At 45.1% G+C, this 19,960-nt stretch overlaps 1 protein-coding gene across 1 annotated transcript in view; it reads left to right on the top strand.

Moving 5' to 3' along the window:
* LOC142584801 (pancreatic triacylglycerol lipase-like) overlaps window positions 1-19,960 on the top strand; it is a 61,447-nt gene that overhangs the window by 27,494 nt on the left and 13,993 nt on the right. Inside the window, exons 4-10 of the mRNA XM_075695076.1 lie at window positions 5,142-5,358; window positions 6,157-6,385; window positions 7,459-7,683; window positions 9,487-9,723; window positions 11,747-11,861; window positions 16,615-16,791; window positions 18,236-18,574. Of these exons, the coding sequence (XP_075551191.1) occupies window positions 5,142-5,358; window positions 6,157-6,385; window positions 7,459-7,683; window positions 9,487-9,723; window positions 11,747-11,861; window positions 16,615-16,791; window positions 18,236-18,509 (1,474 nt within the window). The 3' untranslated portion in view covers window positions 18,510-18,574. The remainder of the gene's footprint in view (window positions 1-5,141; window positions 5,359-6,156; window positions 6,386-7,458; window positions 7,684-9,486; window positions 9,724-11,746; window positions 11,862-16,614; window positions 16,792-18,235; window positions 18,575-19,960) is intronic.

Below are 19,960 nucleotides of genomic sequence, written 5' to 3'. Positions count from 1 at the left end.
AATGACATGAAGGTTGTTTGAGTTATACCCCTGTCACACTGGACGTTTTAATGTCATTCGAATCTAACGACATGAGAATGTCCAGTGTGACGGGGGTATTAGCGAGGTAGCAGCAGTAACGGATGACTCCAGCACAGCGTCGTCGCCTGTAGCTGCTACCCGTTTGCGTCGCCACGACGAGGGTGACGTACGATGCTCATCGAGGGAAGAATGTTGAGGGGAAGTGTGCGCACGTATATGAATATATTTACGGCTTCGCAGCCCTTACACCAAATTGTCCTACCCATTGTAGGTTTGTCTGGCCAATGATGGATATATACCCCGTAGCACCTAGTGGCAGAATTTTCAGTTCAGATACGCGCCAAGTGCCGAACAACTGAAAAAAAAAGTTGTTTACTGGGCCAGACAGCAGTTAGTACATACCCAGTGATATAACTTGTCTATGTGAACTCACAAATTCAGAACTTCTTGATTTTCATGCGCCGCCACACTGCGTAGGCAGTGGTGTGATGTATGAGCAATCGGTATGCTGGCTTGGGCGAGTGTTCTGTGTTGTACGTCCGGTGTACGCTTGGCACCAGTTTCTTGTGGTTGTTTTCGCCCCCGTCTACGTAGGAAATGGTTCTGTGAGACGTATTGAAGAGACTTAGGTCAGCTTGACCGCAATTTCTGCGGGCATTGAGGTAGACAGAACAGCCAGGGTGATAGGTGAACGCTTTTTTGAGCCTACAATGAGCCTCGAAGACCAGTTGTGATTTAGAGAAATTCGTTTCACAGATGGGACCTTACTGCAACATTCTGTATATAATTCTATGCTGCCATTTAGCAGAGGTGAGTAGTTAAGATACATACGCGACCATCGTAACAGTGTGGGTACCATTATGTTTCTGAATTTCTGAGTAAGTTCTGCTGTTTACTTAATTGCTAAGTGCTCATTCTGTAGGTACATTGCACTACCTCGTTTGTTTGACGTGTTTTTCGCCCAGGAATAAAAGAACTTCGGTTAGAAATAGCAGCACACCATACAACGGGAGCTGCCACTTTGTAAATAGCCGGCTGTGGGCGGCATGAACGTCCGAGGCAGATGCTGGGTTATAAACTTGTGTACCTGCTTGGGCCACTGGGTATGTGCTCCTGGTCGTGATGGCGTCGTGGTAGTTCCATTGTCATCATTAAAACATCATTATTTGACTCAATCCTGTCATCGCCACGCCTTCTTCTGCGACACCGTGGTCCAGGTTATTTAACAGCTTGGTCCAGTAGGTATGTGTTCGGAGTCGTGATGCAATCGTGGTCATTGCATCGTTGAATTCTGAGATTTTACGTGCCAAAACCACGACTTGATTATGAGACACGCCGTAGTGAGGGACTCCGGAATAATTTTGACCCCCAGGTGATCACCCCGATCCTCTGGTGACGAACGTTTTTGCACTGAGCTTTCATCGAAATGCGGCCGCCGCGGCCAGGATTTGATTCCGTGGCCTCGTGAGTAGCAGCGCAACACCATAGCCACTAAACCACCGCGGCGGGTATACTGCATCGTAGTCACTCCAGATTTGTCATGCAACTCTCCTCATGCCACGGTAACATGCCATTGTTGTCAGACAGTCGCCGTCATGCCCTCCTTTAATAAATGTCATCACTTCATTGCCGCTTTACTCGTTGTAACCACGCCATCTTCGTCGTAGCTCCTTCGACGTTGGATGTTTTCCCCGTATTGTAAACATACCGTCGCCATGCAAGCGTGATTAAACTGCCATTGTCATATCGTCAACATCAGACAGTCGCTGTCATGCCTCCGTTCTCAGACCGTCATAATAATGCCATTATGGTCGACCAATCATCGTCACAACTTCGTCATCTGATTTTCATCATTCCGCAGTCGTCACGCCATCGTCGTCATGCAGGTTACGTGATGCAGTCATCGTCATGGTATTGTCACCATACACTGATCGTTATCCCACTGTCGTCATGCTATCGTCATCACTGCATCATCGTCTTATGCATTCCCGAGCGGGATGCCATTGCAGACGTTTCATCGTCATCGTTGTAACTTAGATATCAGACTTGTCATACCGTTATATTCGTACTGCCTTCGGCATTCTGTCGTCACCATGCTGTTGTTTCACCACCGTTATCACTTCAGTATCGTCATCGCATTGCCGTTATGCCGGTGCCGTCATACCACCTTCGTCGATTCAATGAAGTCAGTCCTTCTTCGTCATTCTATCGTAATCATGTTATCGTCATTCAATATTCATTGTGCCACCGTTGTCATTGCGTCGTCATCATACAGGCGCTTCATTCATGTCATTCCGTCGTCGTCATGCCGTCTTGGTCGTGTTTTCGTCAGTCTCGCGTTGTCATCCGGTTTTCTTCATACCTTTGTCGTCGCGACATCGCCATCTCATTGTCCTCATGACCTCGTCGTCCCGTGTCGTCATTATACCATCGTGATAATTTAGGAATCAACATCTCATTGTCGTCATGCCGTCACTATGATGCACCTTGGTTCTTTCCTCGACATCATTGCCTCTCCGTCATGGCAGCGTTACTGCATCATCGTGACGCAGTCGCCATCATGCATTCATTGTCATACCGTCGTCGAGGTGTCGTCGTGATCGTTCCATCGTCATCATTGTGACTTCGACATCCGGCTCTCGTCATGGCGTCGTCGTCAAAGCGTTGCTCACCATCGTCGTCACGCTATCGCTTGACTATCCTCATCGCTTCAGTATCGTCATTCCATTGTGGTCGTGCAGTCGTCGCGACACCACCTTCGTCGATGAATCGACGTCATTCCTTGTTTGTCCTTCTATTGTGATCAGGCTGTGGTCACTCAATCGTAATTATGTAGCTGTTTTCATGTCATCGTCGTCATTGCTTCGTCTTCACACAAACACCTTCATGCATCCATTGTCGTTCCGTAATGCCAACGTCCTCATTTCGTTTTCGTCACTTTATCGTCGTCATACCATCGTCATAATTTCGGAATGAACTTCTGCTTGTGGTCATGCCTTCATGGTTATATGCCACTGACGTTCGATCGATATCATTCTTTTATCTTCATTTGATCATCGCTGCGTCGGCTTCATACAGTCGTCGTCCTGCTTTCATGCTCATAGGCGCCTTGGCATGCGAGTGCCGTGGCAAAGTTGGATGATATTGAATTATGTGCATATAGCTGAAGCACCGAGTCTCAGAATTACGACTGCACGTGTTAAATAAACGTGACTTGAGGAATACGGTCTGTCGCTACATTGCTCGATTGCTATTGGCCTTACCGCGCACATGTATCGTGAGAGGAGTTCTGACGTAATTTTTGTCGTTTCGCGTGAATTGCGGTGCTTTAGCAGCCATGCGTGCGCCACTACGCCTTAGTGATTGCAGTATTGCCGAGAGCTTGGTTTACGTGCAAACACTCATTTTCGGATGTTTTACATTTGAAGCACATAAAGCGAATAAATAACATCTGATTCGTTAATTCTAGTTAGTATAAGGCTTTGAAGATGCGATATTAGTCGTGGTGCATTTTCATCGAGGAAATCAACAATTATGTTTGAGCATTCAGTCTGAAATTTCAGCCATTACATACGATTTATTTTTTTAAATTAATGTAAGCGCTGTGTTTAATTGGTTATGTCAATAGCGCGGTAATGTGCACGCAAAAACCTAATGCAGCTATTCTTGTTCACTGAAAGTAGAATTTCGTACTTTATAGTTATTAGTCTTCTCGTCATGTTTATGAACTTCAAGAGTATTATAACGCAGAGTTATTTCATTTGGACTTAGTAACATTCGCCTGAGGTCCAATTTACGTAACCGCCGACGCAAGCGCAGGCAGTGACCCGCAAAGTTGTTTCAACAGCCTAAACAAACGCTCTCCTCAATTATAGGAGGTCCCATTTGTTTCCTTTGAAAGCAAATAGCACTTCCTTCCTTTACAAGTTTTCTTATCTATTTGGCTGAGGAGAGGCGGGGAGAGCCTGGAAGAGACGAGGGCCTCGGTGGGGCTGATGTCGCACAGTGAAGTATATAACCTGGCGTAGAGAGGTTTGCCGGCGTCTCCGACTGGCCCACTTGGCCTTGCTCAGCTTGCGGTAGCTCGCCGATTAGTACTGGGTGGCGTACGATGGTTCGTAAGACATGTCGCCAAAACGGATGCTGAGGGACAAAATCAGGCATAGCATTGTTATAGGCGTGCCGAAAAGCCTCGACAACGTTACGCTGCCACGGAACCTCTTGGTCATATGCAAAAAAAAAAAATAATTGCCGCAAATCAGAGTACACAATACCGGAGCGATCAGTGGACAGCAATTTCCTATTTCTTTGGGAACGGGGCAGTCTCCGGCTATTCCAAAAAGAAAGTCATTGTGTTCGACATATTAATACATCTACACTGGGTGCTCGTCCCTTTGACGTGGTGACTTTCTGCAGTTTTATGACGTCGCATGACGGACTAGGGAACCAGACGTGGCCCGAAAAGCATTGTCACCAATCGCAGATCGCTAATGATGAGGAACGAGTAGGATCGGAAAGAAGCGTTTTAATATAGTTCAATATAATCAGGCATAACCAGTGTGTCGACGTCGTCTTGAGATAGGAAAGCTTCGCGCTTTTCCGTAACGTGTCGTGACTGGCTGGCGAAGTTGGCCTTGCCCCAAGAGTGTTTGACCGATCACGGATGGCTAACGAAGGAAATGAAGCAGAAACAGATTGGAATAGGTTTACGTTATAGTGCCCCAAGCGTAGCCGACCTAAGCCAAGTGAAATAATAAATCGCGACCTCCATATGAAGCATATTCTAACGAGTAGTGTCTAAGGTGGATTATTAGGCAATTAAATTTCCTTGTATTAGGCTAGCTTCCTGTGCCGCGAATGGATGTAGATGGCACTTATCACTTTCAGCTGTTACCAACTGCGGTACATTGCACTCTCAAATATCTACATTCACCTATTTCTTGTTTCCTAGCACTTCATGTAAGCTCGTATTGCTGCCATGCGACTGTGCATTTCTACACTTTCACGTCTTGCAAGATTCACTGCTCTCTCTGTCTTTTGTGCATGCGGATAAGAAAGGGCACGTCGTTTCCCACCGCACCTTTTTCCATATCTCTCTGTTTCTCTCTCTTTGCGTGCAGGGAGGACAGCGCCTCGGGACAGCCGAACGCCTTGCCCGAGGAACCCGGCAGCATCGGGACTCGCTTCTACCTGAGCTCGCGTCGCAGCCGCGAGCCGCGGCTTCTGGGTGACTCGGCCTTCAACGCCTCCAAGCCGGTCAAGCTCATCATTCACGGCTTTGGCAGCAGCGGCAAGCGCTCCTGGGTGCACCGCATGGTGGACGCGTTGCTCGCCGCTGTAAGTACACTTCAACACGATCGATTATTTCACATTTACAGGTAAGGCAAATTAAGAGAACTCCAACTATGTTACAATACCCTTTGATCTACCTGAACTGTGGGCTTACGTGACCGTCGAAGGTGAACGACGTACAAGCGCTGTTACATGAAATAAAAAGAAAACCACAGCTCTTCGACAAATCAGCATCTTATCTGGTCTTAGCGAGCTCAAGTATTCGATCATGGTTTAAGAGTGTTTCCCTCACGGGTCATATTCGTATCACAGCATGACTCTTACAGGATTTGGAAAGTGAAAGTTTGGATCTTAAATCAGGTGAAAGAAAACTCCTTTTTTTGTGAAACCTCCGACAAAGGTACTTGTCTCCGTCTTCGCCCTGACGGAAACCAAAAGCCCTTGACGAAATGTAGTTTCCAGGCTTATGCTTCTCTTTTTCAACCGCTTTTGAAAGCAGTAGCTAAATGTATGTTAAATCGCCCTGATTCTCTCTGACAGGCATAGACATACGGCAACAGTATTAGGCGATTTTCGGTATAACGGAGAGTCTTCTTCTCGTTCACATCGTCGTAGTCGTCGTGCCGCAGTAGTCACAGCCGTTTTATCGTTGTCATCATGCCGCTATCGCCATGTTCCACTTATTAGCTGTGTCACCGTCATCTTCAGGTTGCCGTCGTCGCCTCTCCACCGTCGCGTTTTTCCCTGGCATCGTTTGGTCGTGTTTGTGGCTGGCTAGGGTATCCAGGACCGCTTTGTCCTTCGGGACCCATTCTTTCTCGCTGCAGCGCGAATCATGCGCAGGGCGACGTGAACGTCCTGGTGGTGGACTGGGAGAAAGGCGCCACACTGCCCAACTACGTCCAGGCTGCCGCCAACGCACGCCTCGTTGGGCGCCAGGTGGCGCAGGCGGTGCGGCGCCTCCTCCGGCTGGGCGCGCAGCCGCGCGACTTCCACCTGGTGGGATTCTCTCTTGGTGCTCACGTGGCTGGCTTCGCGGGCGCCGAGCTGAGGAACCTTTCGCGCATCACCGGTGGGTACTGGTGGTTCACAGATTGGCACGTCCCAAGGCAGCACTCGGGCCTATGAGAGGCTTGACGCAAGCTCGGTACTCGGCATTCGAGAGCGCTTTTTTAAATAACGATCCTATCAGACTGCGATCGCCGCTGCAGGAAATAAACACCAGAAGGTAGCAGTAGTCACCAATGGATGGAAATAAATGTTGACGTGTTTTAGGTGCAATCGTGCATTGCGCTCTGTATGTGACAATGTAATATGTCGCAATTTGCCCATATGTGATTATGGTAGGGGGTAAGAAAGTTGTTGAATTTCACTGTTTTACGTGCTCAATGACCTGTCGCTTAGCGTACAAATTTGAAACAATTTGAATACCCAATGTAAAAGGCTTTAGCTATTCTAAATGATCAAACAATTGTATAGTATTACGACCAGAATGCTCGTACGTAGAATTTCTGTATGTTTTGTTTGTACTTCATTGCTGACGGTGGTTCTGTATCGAAATTGTCCTTCTACAAATCGCCAGGCATCTAAGGTTTCCTTTTCCTTTGTATGTAATTTTTCTGATCACTTTCACCGTAAACAGTTAGTGAATTAGTGAGTAAGTGAGTGAGTGTGTCGTACATTAATAAACAACCTTTCAGTGATCGCCGACTTATAGACGTCGTAATGTATTACTGTAATATTAATATAGTGTTGCAATATCAGTAGTGTAAGTTTCATGTAAATGTTAGCACATTTGACTGTTATCATTACCAAAAAAATAACGAAAAGTCATTGTACCTTCGGGCCTATTGTACTGAGCCTGTAGCAATCACTCCTCTTTCTATGGGAGGTAGAGTACTGAACAAACCTCCCATTAGCTTTTAAAAAGACTGTTCCTCAAACATCATGTAAAATAAAATATATGAATGAATGAATGAATGAATGAATTGGGTATTCGACATCTCTGAAATGCTATATGACTTCAAGCAATAATAACAATAACTGCGCCATATTTGGAAGTATCGATCACTTAATCGCTGTAACCAGACATAAAATGCAGCTTATACCGGAGTTTCCAATGAGTGTTTTCTTCTCCTGTTACAGGGCTGGACCCGGCGGCGCCATTGTTCGAAGGCTACGATCACACTTCCAGGCTGGACCCTACGGACGCGAAATTGGTAGACGTGATCCACTCCAATGGCGACAGCTTTCTGCGAGGAGGCCTGGGTGCATTTGAACCTCTGGGACACGTTGACTATTATCCTAATGGGGGCAAGGCACAACTGGGCTGCAACAGCGTGTTTGTGGGCGCCCTGAGTGATATCTTCTGTAAGTACCCTCGGGCGCTGGGGATCTTAAATGCCTGTAAACCTGTCACGCTATCAGCTCATGCGCTTAGCGCAAAATCTGCCTAGGCCCAATACTATCGCAAGACAGCTTTCAAATAAATATAAATGATAAAACCTCGCATTTCCGTAAAAAATATCACAACAATGAAATGCTTCGAAGCCACTGCGGTTCCTCCTGTACAAAAAGATGAGCTCAAAGTTTAGGTCAATTCAAGGAACATACTTTGCAGTGAAGCTTGCTGACCCGTAATGTAAGAGGTAATCGAAACAGCTGAGGCTCCCTGCTGATAATTCACTTTAATGGTAATTACAGCCTAGCGTCAACTTGGTGAAGCCTTGTTTGCACGAAAAATAAACGTGACTTGAAACAATTATGTTTTCTGTGGGACTGCGGGCAGAGAAATCTCACAGAAAAGATTTTACGCCCTTGACCGGCACAAGACTGATCAGTGGTATGTTTTGTTTTTCTTTTGTGACTGGATATCTCTTCCATTTGGTATACGAAGTTATAAGCTTATGAAGCATGCGAAGTTTGAAGTATGTGAGTCTGTGGAAGGGCTGTCGGAACTGGCAAGTATAATTTAGGCAGAACAATAACAATAGTGACAATTTGAATGTTGAAGTTTGAATATATGTGAATTGATAGGTCATATTACTGATGTGCAGAAACGGTTTAGACCGCTAGTTTATTGCTAGTGTAGGGTCCAGAAAGAAAGTACTGTGACGGATCCAATAAGAAATATTAACAAAACAAATAAGAACAAAGCAGACCTCTTGCCCATTCTTAAGGTGCCTCGAAAACGAATCGAGAGGCTGTGCGCGAAAACGCTAATGTCGGAGTTTCCGTAGGAACGCGTCAAGATAGAGTGCGTCGGACGTCTGTTACAAATTTTAAAGAAGGCTAACTATGTAATTATGATGCAATGCGTGCCTAATTAACTGAGACTAGAGCTTGCACTGCAGATTTCTTTAATGTGATTTGGACAAAATGACTGGTGCTAAGGGGCGACAACGTGTGCTATACACGTAAACGAATTTATCCATATATACGTCCAATTAAGATTTTATGAGACGTTATTTACATCTCATTTGTGCTCTTTCTATACAGACGATTCCTTTTAAAATAGTCTAGCCCGCCAGGCATCAGCAGAAGTATTACGACGCAAATCCTGACCGGTTATTTATGTGAGAGTATTTAGGACATTATTTTCGCTTTGACGAATCGGCGCAAAAGTTATCATGTATTCCTTTTGTCTTAGCTGAAATATAGCCACAATTTACATGGACCTCGCACTTTCTCGAAATAAGGTAGCTGTCGTTTTGAGTTTTGCAGTGTCACTCGGGACAATACTGACAGAAACGTGTCCTTGTGGAGCTCCCTGGTTAATATGAATGTTTGCTGAACATTACAAAGGAACTGAAGAACACGACTTTGTGAACACAGTCTTGGCCGCTTAAATGCTGCTAGTTTGCGCTGAAGTCAGTAGTAGCTGTAGCTTACTCATGCATGAGAATGCAACCTTCTGGGGAAGACAGAGCGCATGCGCGATGCGTGATTACCTACTTCGCTCCATATATTATGGAGTTTTAAAAAATTCGCGTGGTAAGCATTTATCCCATCAATATTGTCTTTTGCAAGCACGGTGTCTCCAGGTATTAGCGATGTCTGTGTTTCCCCTACTTGAGAGTGATGGCACCATGTTAAGCGACGTAGTCGTGAAGATATCAAGTGGGGTTCCAAGAAATCCCCACCCTCCCACTGCCTCCTCGTTACCACCTGCAGGGGGCCACTGGCAGAGCCTGTGCCATCACCGTCGCGCGCTTCAGCTGTTCACCGAGTCGGCGAACCCGCAGTGTCCGTTTCCGGCGTTCACGTGCGCCAGCTACGAGCACTTCCAGCGCGGCGAGTGCTTTCCCTGCGAGCGGCCGACGGACTGCAGCTACATGGGGTACTTCGCGGACCGGTCTCGAGCCCGCGGGCGCATGTTCCTGATGACCCGCCAGGAGCCGCCCTTCTGTGGTCAGTGCTCGGAAAGGAGACGCGAGAAAATAAGGGGAGGGAAGTTAGAGAGGGAAAGGGAGTGCGCTTGACGATGACAGTGCACAGTGAACTACGTACACCTGCGATGTGCGCACGTGTTCTGCGCACACGCATCATACGCGTCGCTAAAGCAGGTAGTTGAGCAAGTGTTGGTGTGCGTCCATACTGAATAATGAGCACACAAAATCAGAACACGAAGTAGGAGAAGCAGCGTTGTGTTGTCTCTTTATGGTTGTTTGTGTTCTGTCTTTGTGCGCTGCCCCCCTCAGTATTCAGTATGAAGTCATCTGCGTCACAACGCGCGGGTGTCTTTCATGTAGTTCTAGAGCATGGCAGTCAGGCCGCTTTCCGTTAACGATGTCACGAGCACATTTTTTGCTCGAAGTGTGCTTTGGCTGCTATTTCATGGCACCAGGAACTCCTGCTCCGACAGGGGTCTGTTGTCCCAACCAGAAAATGTTGCGTTAAGTGTCTGGCATTCCGTTATGTACGGTAATAAGTGCAGTACATACAGTGCTCACAAAAGGAAACAGGAAAGTCAGCAGGTGCAACAAATGAAAAAAATACCTCCGATTATGTATTATGTTTGCGTTTAAACGTCTGAGCACACGATTGGCGACTACGGGTGGAAGAGAAATTCAGATGAGAAGGAGAAACTATTTTTAAGCTTTCTAGGTGAGTGAGAAGGGTTTTTTGTCGGCAAAGCAAATACATAAGGAGTGCCAGAGACATAACTTGCTGATCGTGTACATTGAAAGTCATTCCAATGTCTCAGCCCACTTACTGCTTTCTTCATCTAATTAAGAAAAGCCTGATTGATATTCTGGCAGTTTTCGCTAAGCACGTCACTCATTTGAGAAAATAATGTAATTTTAGCGTGTGCGCAGTCGACGCAACAATGCACAAGGTGGGGCATTCTCCAAAATTGAAGACCGTAACACACATAGAAGAATCATTTGGAGCAAAAAAAGAAGCGTGCCTATAATTCGAGACTGTTAGTTTTCGAGAAAAAAGACGCTTATACGGATCTAATTCCTCAGTTCGAAAAGTTAATCAAGGCTAAGGTAAATTCGAAACAGCAATAAGTACCGCTGTGCAGCTCAGGACTATATGCCGTTTTTGGCCACTGTCAGATGATGTTTCTGTTCTTATTTTTTTATGGAAGTTTATTTGTTTTCATCTCGCGGATGAGAGTGTAAGCTTCGCTGCAAATGTGACCTCTGTCACTTAAGAAGAATTAGAGCCCCCATGATACATAAAATAACAACAAGCACATAGAGAGCAAGCTCGCCGAGCATCATGAAGATTAAAGTAATTTCGCAAGATTTGAATGCTAAACAGCAATACTTAAAAAATTTACAGCAAATCATAGTATACATGAAACTGTTTTACACAATACAGTTGTAACAAAATGTATGTACGGCTGCCTATACAGAAACTACAATACAGAATGAAAGTTTCTGCAACACCATAATCAACATTGAATCTTCCTTCACGATAACAGTGCTTCTGTAATCTCACGTGGGCTACATCGTAATATTTTGAGTAATTTATTTATCAACAAAAGTTCAATGGAGAAAGAATTCGAAAGACTTAAAATTTAGCAGAATTTCGAAATCATAGCGCATACTTTTAGGGAAAGGCTACAGTTCATTTAGGAAAGAGATACAGTTGATAAATCATACGAATGCCCAGCTGTACTGATTGCACAATAATGTTTTGATGTTTCCTACTGCTTTTCAACACGTTCTCAGTGGAAGTTACGCCGCTCAAGTAGTTCCGTGTTTAGATAAGATCCGATCACCAATGCCAATAATTGCCTGAAATACAACAAATTTTGTTTCATAAGTAGAAAGTCAGCGAACGTCTTATAAATTCGTACAACTGCCTCAATTCATAAGAAATGCCTGATCGACAGTGTAACTCCTCAGCGAGATAGCAATACTAGTCGAAAGCGTAATAGGTAGTATTGCGACGTTTTGTTGTTTCTCCTTCTTTTCAGCAAGTCAATACAAACTGGTTGTTAACAGCTCTGATGGCCAAGAGCCTTCGTGGGGCAAAATCGAACTGGAACTCTTCGCCGAATCAGGCGCCAACGAGACGTTCAGCGTGACAACGTAAGTACTGCTTTCGATGTATACCTTCACGGCCGCCGGAATAGAAGCTGGTTGAGAATATCAGCCAAGGGGAAATAGAATGCCCTTCTTTACTGTATTTTGTTCTCTTGAAAGAAGCGTTCTTTAATATTATGTGCAGATAATAGTGAGTCAGCACGCATTCCGTACAGTGAACACAGACAGAAAGTTCAATCACGCAGAATGCGTTGTGGTTGCTTGTCATCTTTATGACTGGCCTTTGGGAGCACCATCGACTTTCAATGTGTTCTTTTTGTTTTTCTTTGAACCAATTCTCGTACTGAACATTTCGTTCAGCACCCTTTATTTTTATATAACTGGCCTGTAACAGCGTTGTAAGTTTGCGCATCATCCATTTGTCTGTATGTTTCTGTTCCCGTGTTCCTGGTAGCAGTGTCCTAGATAGGGCAAGCAGCAAAATGCAACCAACCAACTATCTGCTTCCATTGTCTCTGTGAATCGCACAAACGTACAAACACAACGACAATAAATCAGGCACGCTGAAAGTGCAGGCGCGATGAAAGTTCCGGGTCCTTTGAGAATGATCGTTTTTGAGACAGAGAGCTTACACTCTTTTTTAGGGACTTACTTCTTCATAAAGTATCAAAAAAAGCTTTATTCTTGAGGATTATTTATTGGCAAAAAGCATCGAAAGTAGGACAGCTAGTTTTGCACCACAGGTTCGCGATGTCAACTGCGGCCTGTCCGCCAACATTGCAAATCTTTTCTGCCATCAGCCCTGCCAGAATATAACTTATTTCTTTGCCTAAACACTCTATGATCGTCCAGGTATGGTAGCTACACGATACGAGCGCTACGTCTCCAAGAAACAGGTCCCTAAATTGTTGAGGCACTACCTAGTCATTACTTTTTTGTTCTTTGCAGTAAAAGGTGTACAAAGAGATGAGGGGTATTTGTAAGGTTAATGTGCAGCTCCTTTTTTGCAAAAAAATCTACTTCGCTTATACCGGCCTACTTCAGCAACAACTTAGAAGTGAAGGTATCGCGATATTTAGCAATTCCTTTGCTCTTCTTCCTGGAACAACATGAAGAATTATGACAAAGGTTGTGGTCGATAGAATACTTGTCCAGTTCGCTTCTTTTTGCAGTCCAGTGATTCCCATTTTGCGTTTATATTATGTTTTAGCCATTGGTCTAGATCATTCCTGATGAATGATAGTACCATTGGCTACACAGAGCATGTCCAGCTGGTGTTTATTTTTTCGGCATGGTACGGTGTAAGAGTAATCAGTAGTTGTGTGGTATAATAATACCAGTTTGCGTGAATGCAATACGGAATGCGAAATGCTTTCACTGGTATAAGCACTGGGAAAGTTTCACTCTATAACTCTATACGTGTGCCTGATAAACGTTACTCTATTGGTGTAAATCACGAAACAAGAACTCCCCAACTGCGATTCTTGTGAAACACTCCCACATTCACCGCTGAAACTCGACTCCGTGATGCTGATGATGATGACGATGATATGAACACCTCCTTTGAAACTAGCGTTTGCTGCATGCCAACCGAGTGGAGCACAAAGTCGCCTATTGGCGGAAGTTGTAGATACACTCATAGACTAAGCCTTCCACTAGGTATTCCTTGAGAAGCGCACCTTCAGTACATTTGTGCACAGGCGACGAAGAGCTGTCTGTAAAAATTTTCTCCGGTATGTCCACCGAGCGTCACGCAAGCGCAGTGACTACTTCAGTCGAGAGGTATAGCTGATTAACGACCTACTTTATAGTAACCAAGGCTGACAGACAGACGGATCGACAACGAACTTTATTTCATCCTGAGGAGCTACTGTAACCAAGGAACGCGTAGGTTTTCCTAACATGGCGACTGCATAGTCATTCACTAGTGATTCACTTGTGATCAAAAACCTTAGAATTTCTGCATCGTTTTTAAGAAACTGTTATTTAATACGCAACTTAGACTGTAAGTTATAGAATCGTTGAAATTGTGGCTATAATTCGTTAACACCCTTTATTCTGGTTTTAACAGTTGGTGTAAATTGCGCGTGACATCAAGCGTTAACGTGGGTTTTCTAAAAATAACCTAACTTTCAGGTGCTGCAAACTTTTTTTCCAGAAGTTATGTGATATTTCACTCCCTTGAAATTAGCCTCCTAAATGTAAGCATGCCACTCGCCATATGAGTTCCCCAACCACACACGTGTTAGGGAGGGCACTGCTGTTTCTAGCACTAGTTTTCTTTGTCGAAGCACAAAACTGTCTACCTGGTCGTAAGCGCATTTGCCTGGATACATTTGCAGTAGGGTACATTTACAGCATTACAGCATTTACAGCGTCTCTTTCAATTTATTGATTACTGCAGGTGGCACATGTAAAAATGACAGCAGCATAAGTCAACGAAAGGCTTGGAGAACAAGTAGGGGCTAAGAACGAAAACATCGCACGAAACGGGACAAGAAAGCATCATGTACAAAGTAGTTCACCTTCGCTCCTCTCCTCCGAATTCGCTCTGTCATTCGCGTTGGATAAGATCCTAAATACGAAGCGTATTAGTGTAAACTCATGTGTGAACTTATACCTGACAACCTGTCTTCATAATGACAGAGTTCGATGGACTGTACGAGGTTTTAACTTTGAATAAATAAGTGAATTTTTTTCAACACTTCTACATGATGCAGTGTAGGTGCTGGAGAAATGTGTCAGCGTGGCTTATGTGTTTGTTTAAAAGAAGGGAGAGTTTAACAGAAAGACAGAAACTTGAAGCGCTGAGCAGTGGTTGAACAAGAAATGTCGCGGAAGCCAACGTTTCGACAAAGGGCCTCGTCTTTGTCAGCACCATGGTCACTGCTTCTTTGTATGGTTTCTTAAAAAGCTAAGCGTACAGATTGACTCTTGAGCGTATTCTTATTATGTGTTAACTTTCCATATTTTAGTGACTATCTGCACTTTAAGTCCACTGATTGTTTTTTCCATGACAAGGTATGACAGCATCATGCCATATTTTCGGTGTTCTATATTTTTTCGGTTCCTCATGCTACCTTCTTTCGCCGGAGTGCCTACAAGTATGGTGTTATTCGAGATAACAGTTTAACTTTATGCTGTTTATCCGGACGTGCACATGTAGGCGCATCGTGCTGGGAAATGTCGCAGTAACAAAAACTGGCAAGCCGCGTCTCTATGATGTAGGCCGTATGATTCATTGCGTAAATTCCACACAGGAAACACTTTAGCAATATCGAGAAATTCCATAATAGTTTTGTTGTCTCTGCATTACATGTGTGGATGCCAGTCTCTATTTCGGAAGGGTAATGTAATTTGTAATGAAATGTAGCAACCTCCCAGCTCTGAAACAGTAATGAATAAAATGAAATAGTTCATGCGTCGGGACACGAAAATAGTCACAAAAAGTGATTATTGAAGCTGTCGTAATGCTAAAGTTTTAAAGGTACACGTCTCTGTTTAGGCTACACACTGAAAAAAAGCAGTCATATGCATTGTACCCGCCTTTCCTGAACGAAAAGATTTCCCGAACGCTCATGTACATTTCAGTGAAGGTATGTAACATAACTGAACTTCCGTAATAGATAGATCGGGTCCTGGGTTCCTCTATGTATACAGAAAAAAACTGTTATTCCTGTATAAGTTTCAGAGTGCGCACAGCATCTTGGTTCTTCAGGAGTGTCGCCTGTTTTGTGTGCTATGTGCTTAGGATCAGATTCAAGTAAATATTATTTGGACACGCAGAGTAAAAGGCATGAATACCCAATTTTTGTGGTAGCAAAACGTTTGTGGCAGCAAACGTCACGATTTAACATACAGTACTTACGAGATGGAATCATTGTGTAAATACAATAAGTAGCTTCCTAATTACCGTGTGTGGGGGAGATTTTGTTGTGAATAAGATATTCCAGTCAGAGAGTAGAGCAAGCAAGTCCACTTGATAGAAATTCGGTGGCAAGCAGTAAGTAGTTCCTAGAAGCCTTTCTTCAGCATTGATGTTCCAGCGTCGACTTCCAGTTGACGTTTGGCATGCCGTGTAAAAATGCTGTTGGGAAAGAATGACTGGGAGAACATTTATTTTTTTCACCGTACATTTTCAGGGGAGATTTCTTGTATCTAGTGAAAGCCAGAGGATGTCTAGTAAATTTGGAAGCTGTGCTTTCTTACTGGCTAAGATTTAGCAAGTATAGCATGCCACCAAAATTATTGTTTATAGATTATTAGGGAATTACACTTCATTATTCCATTTATTAGCAACTATGACGCAAGTCCCTGCATAAGCCACAGCATAGTGTGTTGCCTGAAACCTTGTGCCTTCACCCTTAGTGCTATTTTTCATGTTACTATAAGCTGAATTCGACTAACCATAACTAAAACCCACGTTAGGGCACAACAGACAAGACGCTCTGTCATTCTTGCCTCGTGTGTCCTATTGTTTGTATTAGTTATATTCAGTCGAACTCGAAGTCGATAGGACGCACAAGACAAGGACGACAGAGCGCCGTATGTGGTGTGCCCTACCCTGGCTATTACTTATACTCAGTTGCACTCAGCGAATTACAAGATGAACGAGCAGCAACGAGCCCAATTTCTTGCTTTTTGGGTTTTCTCTGTCACTTAGTCTTTTCTAAAACACCTGATGGCTTGCCGCCCCATCTCAGATGGAGACACTCGTTGACGTCAGGGCTTGTTTGCGTTCACTCGTATTGTCCCTGTCTTTTGGCGGCGCTTGAAGGGGCAAACTTCTGTGTTCCAGTGATTCGCAGGAGCTGCGAGGTGGCCAAGGTGAGAAGGTGCTTGTCGCCGCTCACCCTGCTGTCGTCAACATCACGAGGATAGTCATCAAATACACCAAATACCGCGGATGGATTTACGGAGGGAAGGACTCATGGTTCATCGACAAAGTCGCCATCCTCGACAGCTTCGGCTACACGTGAGTGCGGCTTATTGTTTTCATTCCTTCAAGCGTTCAGAAATTTACTGCGCTTCGCCGCACTTCTTGAGCGAACACAGCTTTTGTGAGAAATTCCACGCTCTTTTGCTTATTTTGTGATTTGTGCCTACAGCTTAAGTGTGGACATTCGTTTGTTGTGGTGCATCCGCGTCCATGAATTACGAATTCTATTATTATGAACTGCTATAACGCACAATGAGGCATAGGCTGTATTGTTAGTTTCTTGTATATTGTTCGAACAATGACGAATACCGTCTTTGCAGCGAAATACTTCTTAACTCTGCGAAGCTGGAGATTAAAGAAACGAAAACTAAGCAGCCATGGCATTTCAAGGTTCTCAGCTTAAATTCTGCTTTACAGATTCAGCCGTACATGCGCGACAGCTAGCTGGCAAAATTTGAGAGAATTTTGCGCGTTAGAAAATTCGCATTTGAATGTTTTTATGTTTCATTTGAAACGTACAGCCTTTGGAACCGTAGAACCGTCTGGCGACACTGAACTCGCATGAACTCCCGTGAGCTCGAATTCCAAGAAACGGCTCTCCTGTAGAAACGGTACCACACTCCAAAAGCCATTATTATGCTTGCTGCAAGCACTGGAAGCGACTGCAAGAGCGTGAAATACGTCGTGGCCGCTATGCGTTGTTTCGTTTTCGCATATTCGCCTCGTTGGTATGCTGCTGCTTTTTTACACCATCTAAACAAAAACCTGCACGAGAAAGGCGTGAACGAGCAAAGAAGCAATAAAAACGGGGCTTTTTTTATTCCACAATTGAAGGAAGTGCGGGCATAGTTCAACGGCGATGTCCCTGCTTCGCCATTGGCTGCTAGAGCGCGCGGAGTGAAGCGTCTGATTTGGTCTCGAACTGTTTCGAAGTAACGACGTAGTGGGGACCCCGTGTGTCCTGGCCATACTAGAATGACATTTCCTGCCGGTAGGAGGACCTTTTGAAATTGAAATTCAGAGTTAAAATGTGCGCCGAGAGCATAGTTTCTTTTCATGTATAACCATGGTAGGTCCTCTGCTCTCATAAAAATAAAGGGAAAATGGTCGCACGACCGTTTCTGGCCCCTTTAAGGGGGACTGCGGGCTTGGGAGGGAGGTATCACTGATAGGTAGATTACGGCCATAGAGGGCTCAGTTTAATAATGCACAGGAGTAGCCGGCTTGCACTTCGTTTGAAGTAGCTCACGCAAAGGCCATTAGGAAGCAATACAAGACAAGGAAGGGAATGCTGCGTTAAGGGGCAATAAAAATGTGCGTATTTGAAGGTGGAGGGTGCGCGGGGTTAAAAATGTACGTATTCAAAGTAGAAGTGCACGGGGGGTGGGGTAATAAAATTAAGTCGGGCAAAACAGATTTCCGACAGCATGTACGTATGCTACAACAAAATTTCGCTATCAAAGACGTTGATTACCCGCAGGGTCTCGTACTGCGGCCTGCGGACGCGACTGTTGGACGGGCGGCCTCTCAAGCTCCGAGTGCGACCCGAGGATTGCCAACCATCCTCGCCACAGCGCGTGGCCCGCCTGGTGTGGCAAGTGCTGAGCGACCCCGTCGCCGGCAGCGAGCCGAGGCCCCCGCGGCTCGTCTGGACGCTGAGGCTGGAAGACGCGGAAATCGCGCCCGCAGTGGTCGCTGCGACGCCGCTCGAACCCCGCCCGCCAGCGGCGCTTGCACCGGCCAGAAACCGGTAGACTCAAGCGAAGCGTCAGATTTCAAGTCACGCTTGTCTGCGAAGGGAGACTGGATTATAACCGCGGTACGTGAAAGCGCGCGCAGCTGTAAAAATGTTTCACCGGGTTTGTATGTTTGAGAGAGAGAGATAGAATAGCTTTATTTTTGCGGACGGGTCATTATCCAAGCCGTCGTTGGCGATAGCAGTTATGTGTCAGTTTGAGGTTTTGAAATTCTCTCGATGTGTTGAACGTGCTGAAACTGTCTCGCAAGCGTGAGGTGCAGGTGCTTAAGGGAATTAGTCGAGCTCACCGATGTGTAGGCAAGGTATGACGGCCGAGGGGAGAGATTGAGAAAATACGGTGAGCATTTAGCGCGAGACATGGGCAGGGTGGTTGACTGGCCTCCACACACCTGGCAAGACGTGTGATTGCGCCTGTGCTTTATAACCTGTTTTACCGCATCAACATAGGTCAGTGTGAGCTTTTAGGCTAGGCGGATGAGTGAAGTATCGTGGCGATTGGCTTTCCTATTCACCTTCCAGCAACGCACTCTTCCTATTCCTTTGTCCGTTTCTGTCTCATTTTTTCCTGATTTCCGTTATGTTTGATTGTATTCCACTACGTAATTCAAATATTCATTGGCACCAAGATATGAAGTAGCAGAAGATGGGGATAAAAGGTAACCTTGACCTTGACATGGCTGAACGCCTCATTCAGTTCCCACGGCGCGTCACTGATCCGCTGCAGAAGAATCTGCTCCGAATCTGCACAATTTGAGCGACACACGGAGGAACTAAAATCCAGTCCTGAACGTCAGAAATATTGCCCACAAGTACTCGTTTTCACCACTTGTTTTCTCTCACTGAAAGTCGTGAGCTCGTGCGCCTTAATTATGTCTAACTTAACTATGTCTTAATTAGCATCGTCCTAATTAACACAAAAGGTCGCGGGTTCAACTCCCACCAAGGCCATGGGTTCGAGTCCCCTTATTAATTGTAGCTTAATTAACGTAGGCTTAATTAAACTTGCCTTAATTATCGAAAGGTAGTGGGTTCGTCTATCAACATTCCCGATTCGGAATCTAGCTTGGAGGTATGGCCAGTTCCCCCATATGACATTGTTGGATCATGCGTTCGAGCGCCCTAGTTAACTTCGCTTTAATTAACACCAAATATATTGGCTTCGACTCCCACCAAAAGTCGCGGGTTCGGCTATCGACCTTCACGATGTCAATTGGAATACAACTTGTAGATGGGACCGGTTCGCCCATATCTCTAAATGGGGCCGACTCCGACCAGAGGTAGAGGGCGCGACTTCCGTTAAACGCCATGGGTTCGAGTGCCTTAACTCTATCTCAGTTAAGGTTGCCTTAATTCACTTTGCCTTAATGAACACCGAAGGTAGTGGGTTGGACTCCCGAACTCCACAATGACAATTGGAATCCAACTGGAATTGGATTCCAATTCCAG

Source organism: Dermacentor variabilis, chromosome 6, assembly GCF_050947875.1.
Source record: "Dermacentor variabilis isolate Ectoservices chromosome 6, ASM5094787v1, whole genome shotgun sequence".
NCBI lineage: Eukaryota > Metazoa > Arthropoda > Arachnida > Ixodida > Ixodidae > Dermacentor > Dermacentor variabilis.
Note: the sequence above shows the minus strand (reverse complement) of the source record. Positions and strands in the feature narration are given on the sequence as shown.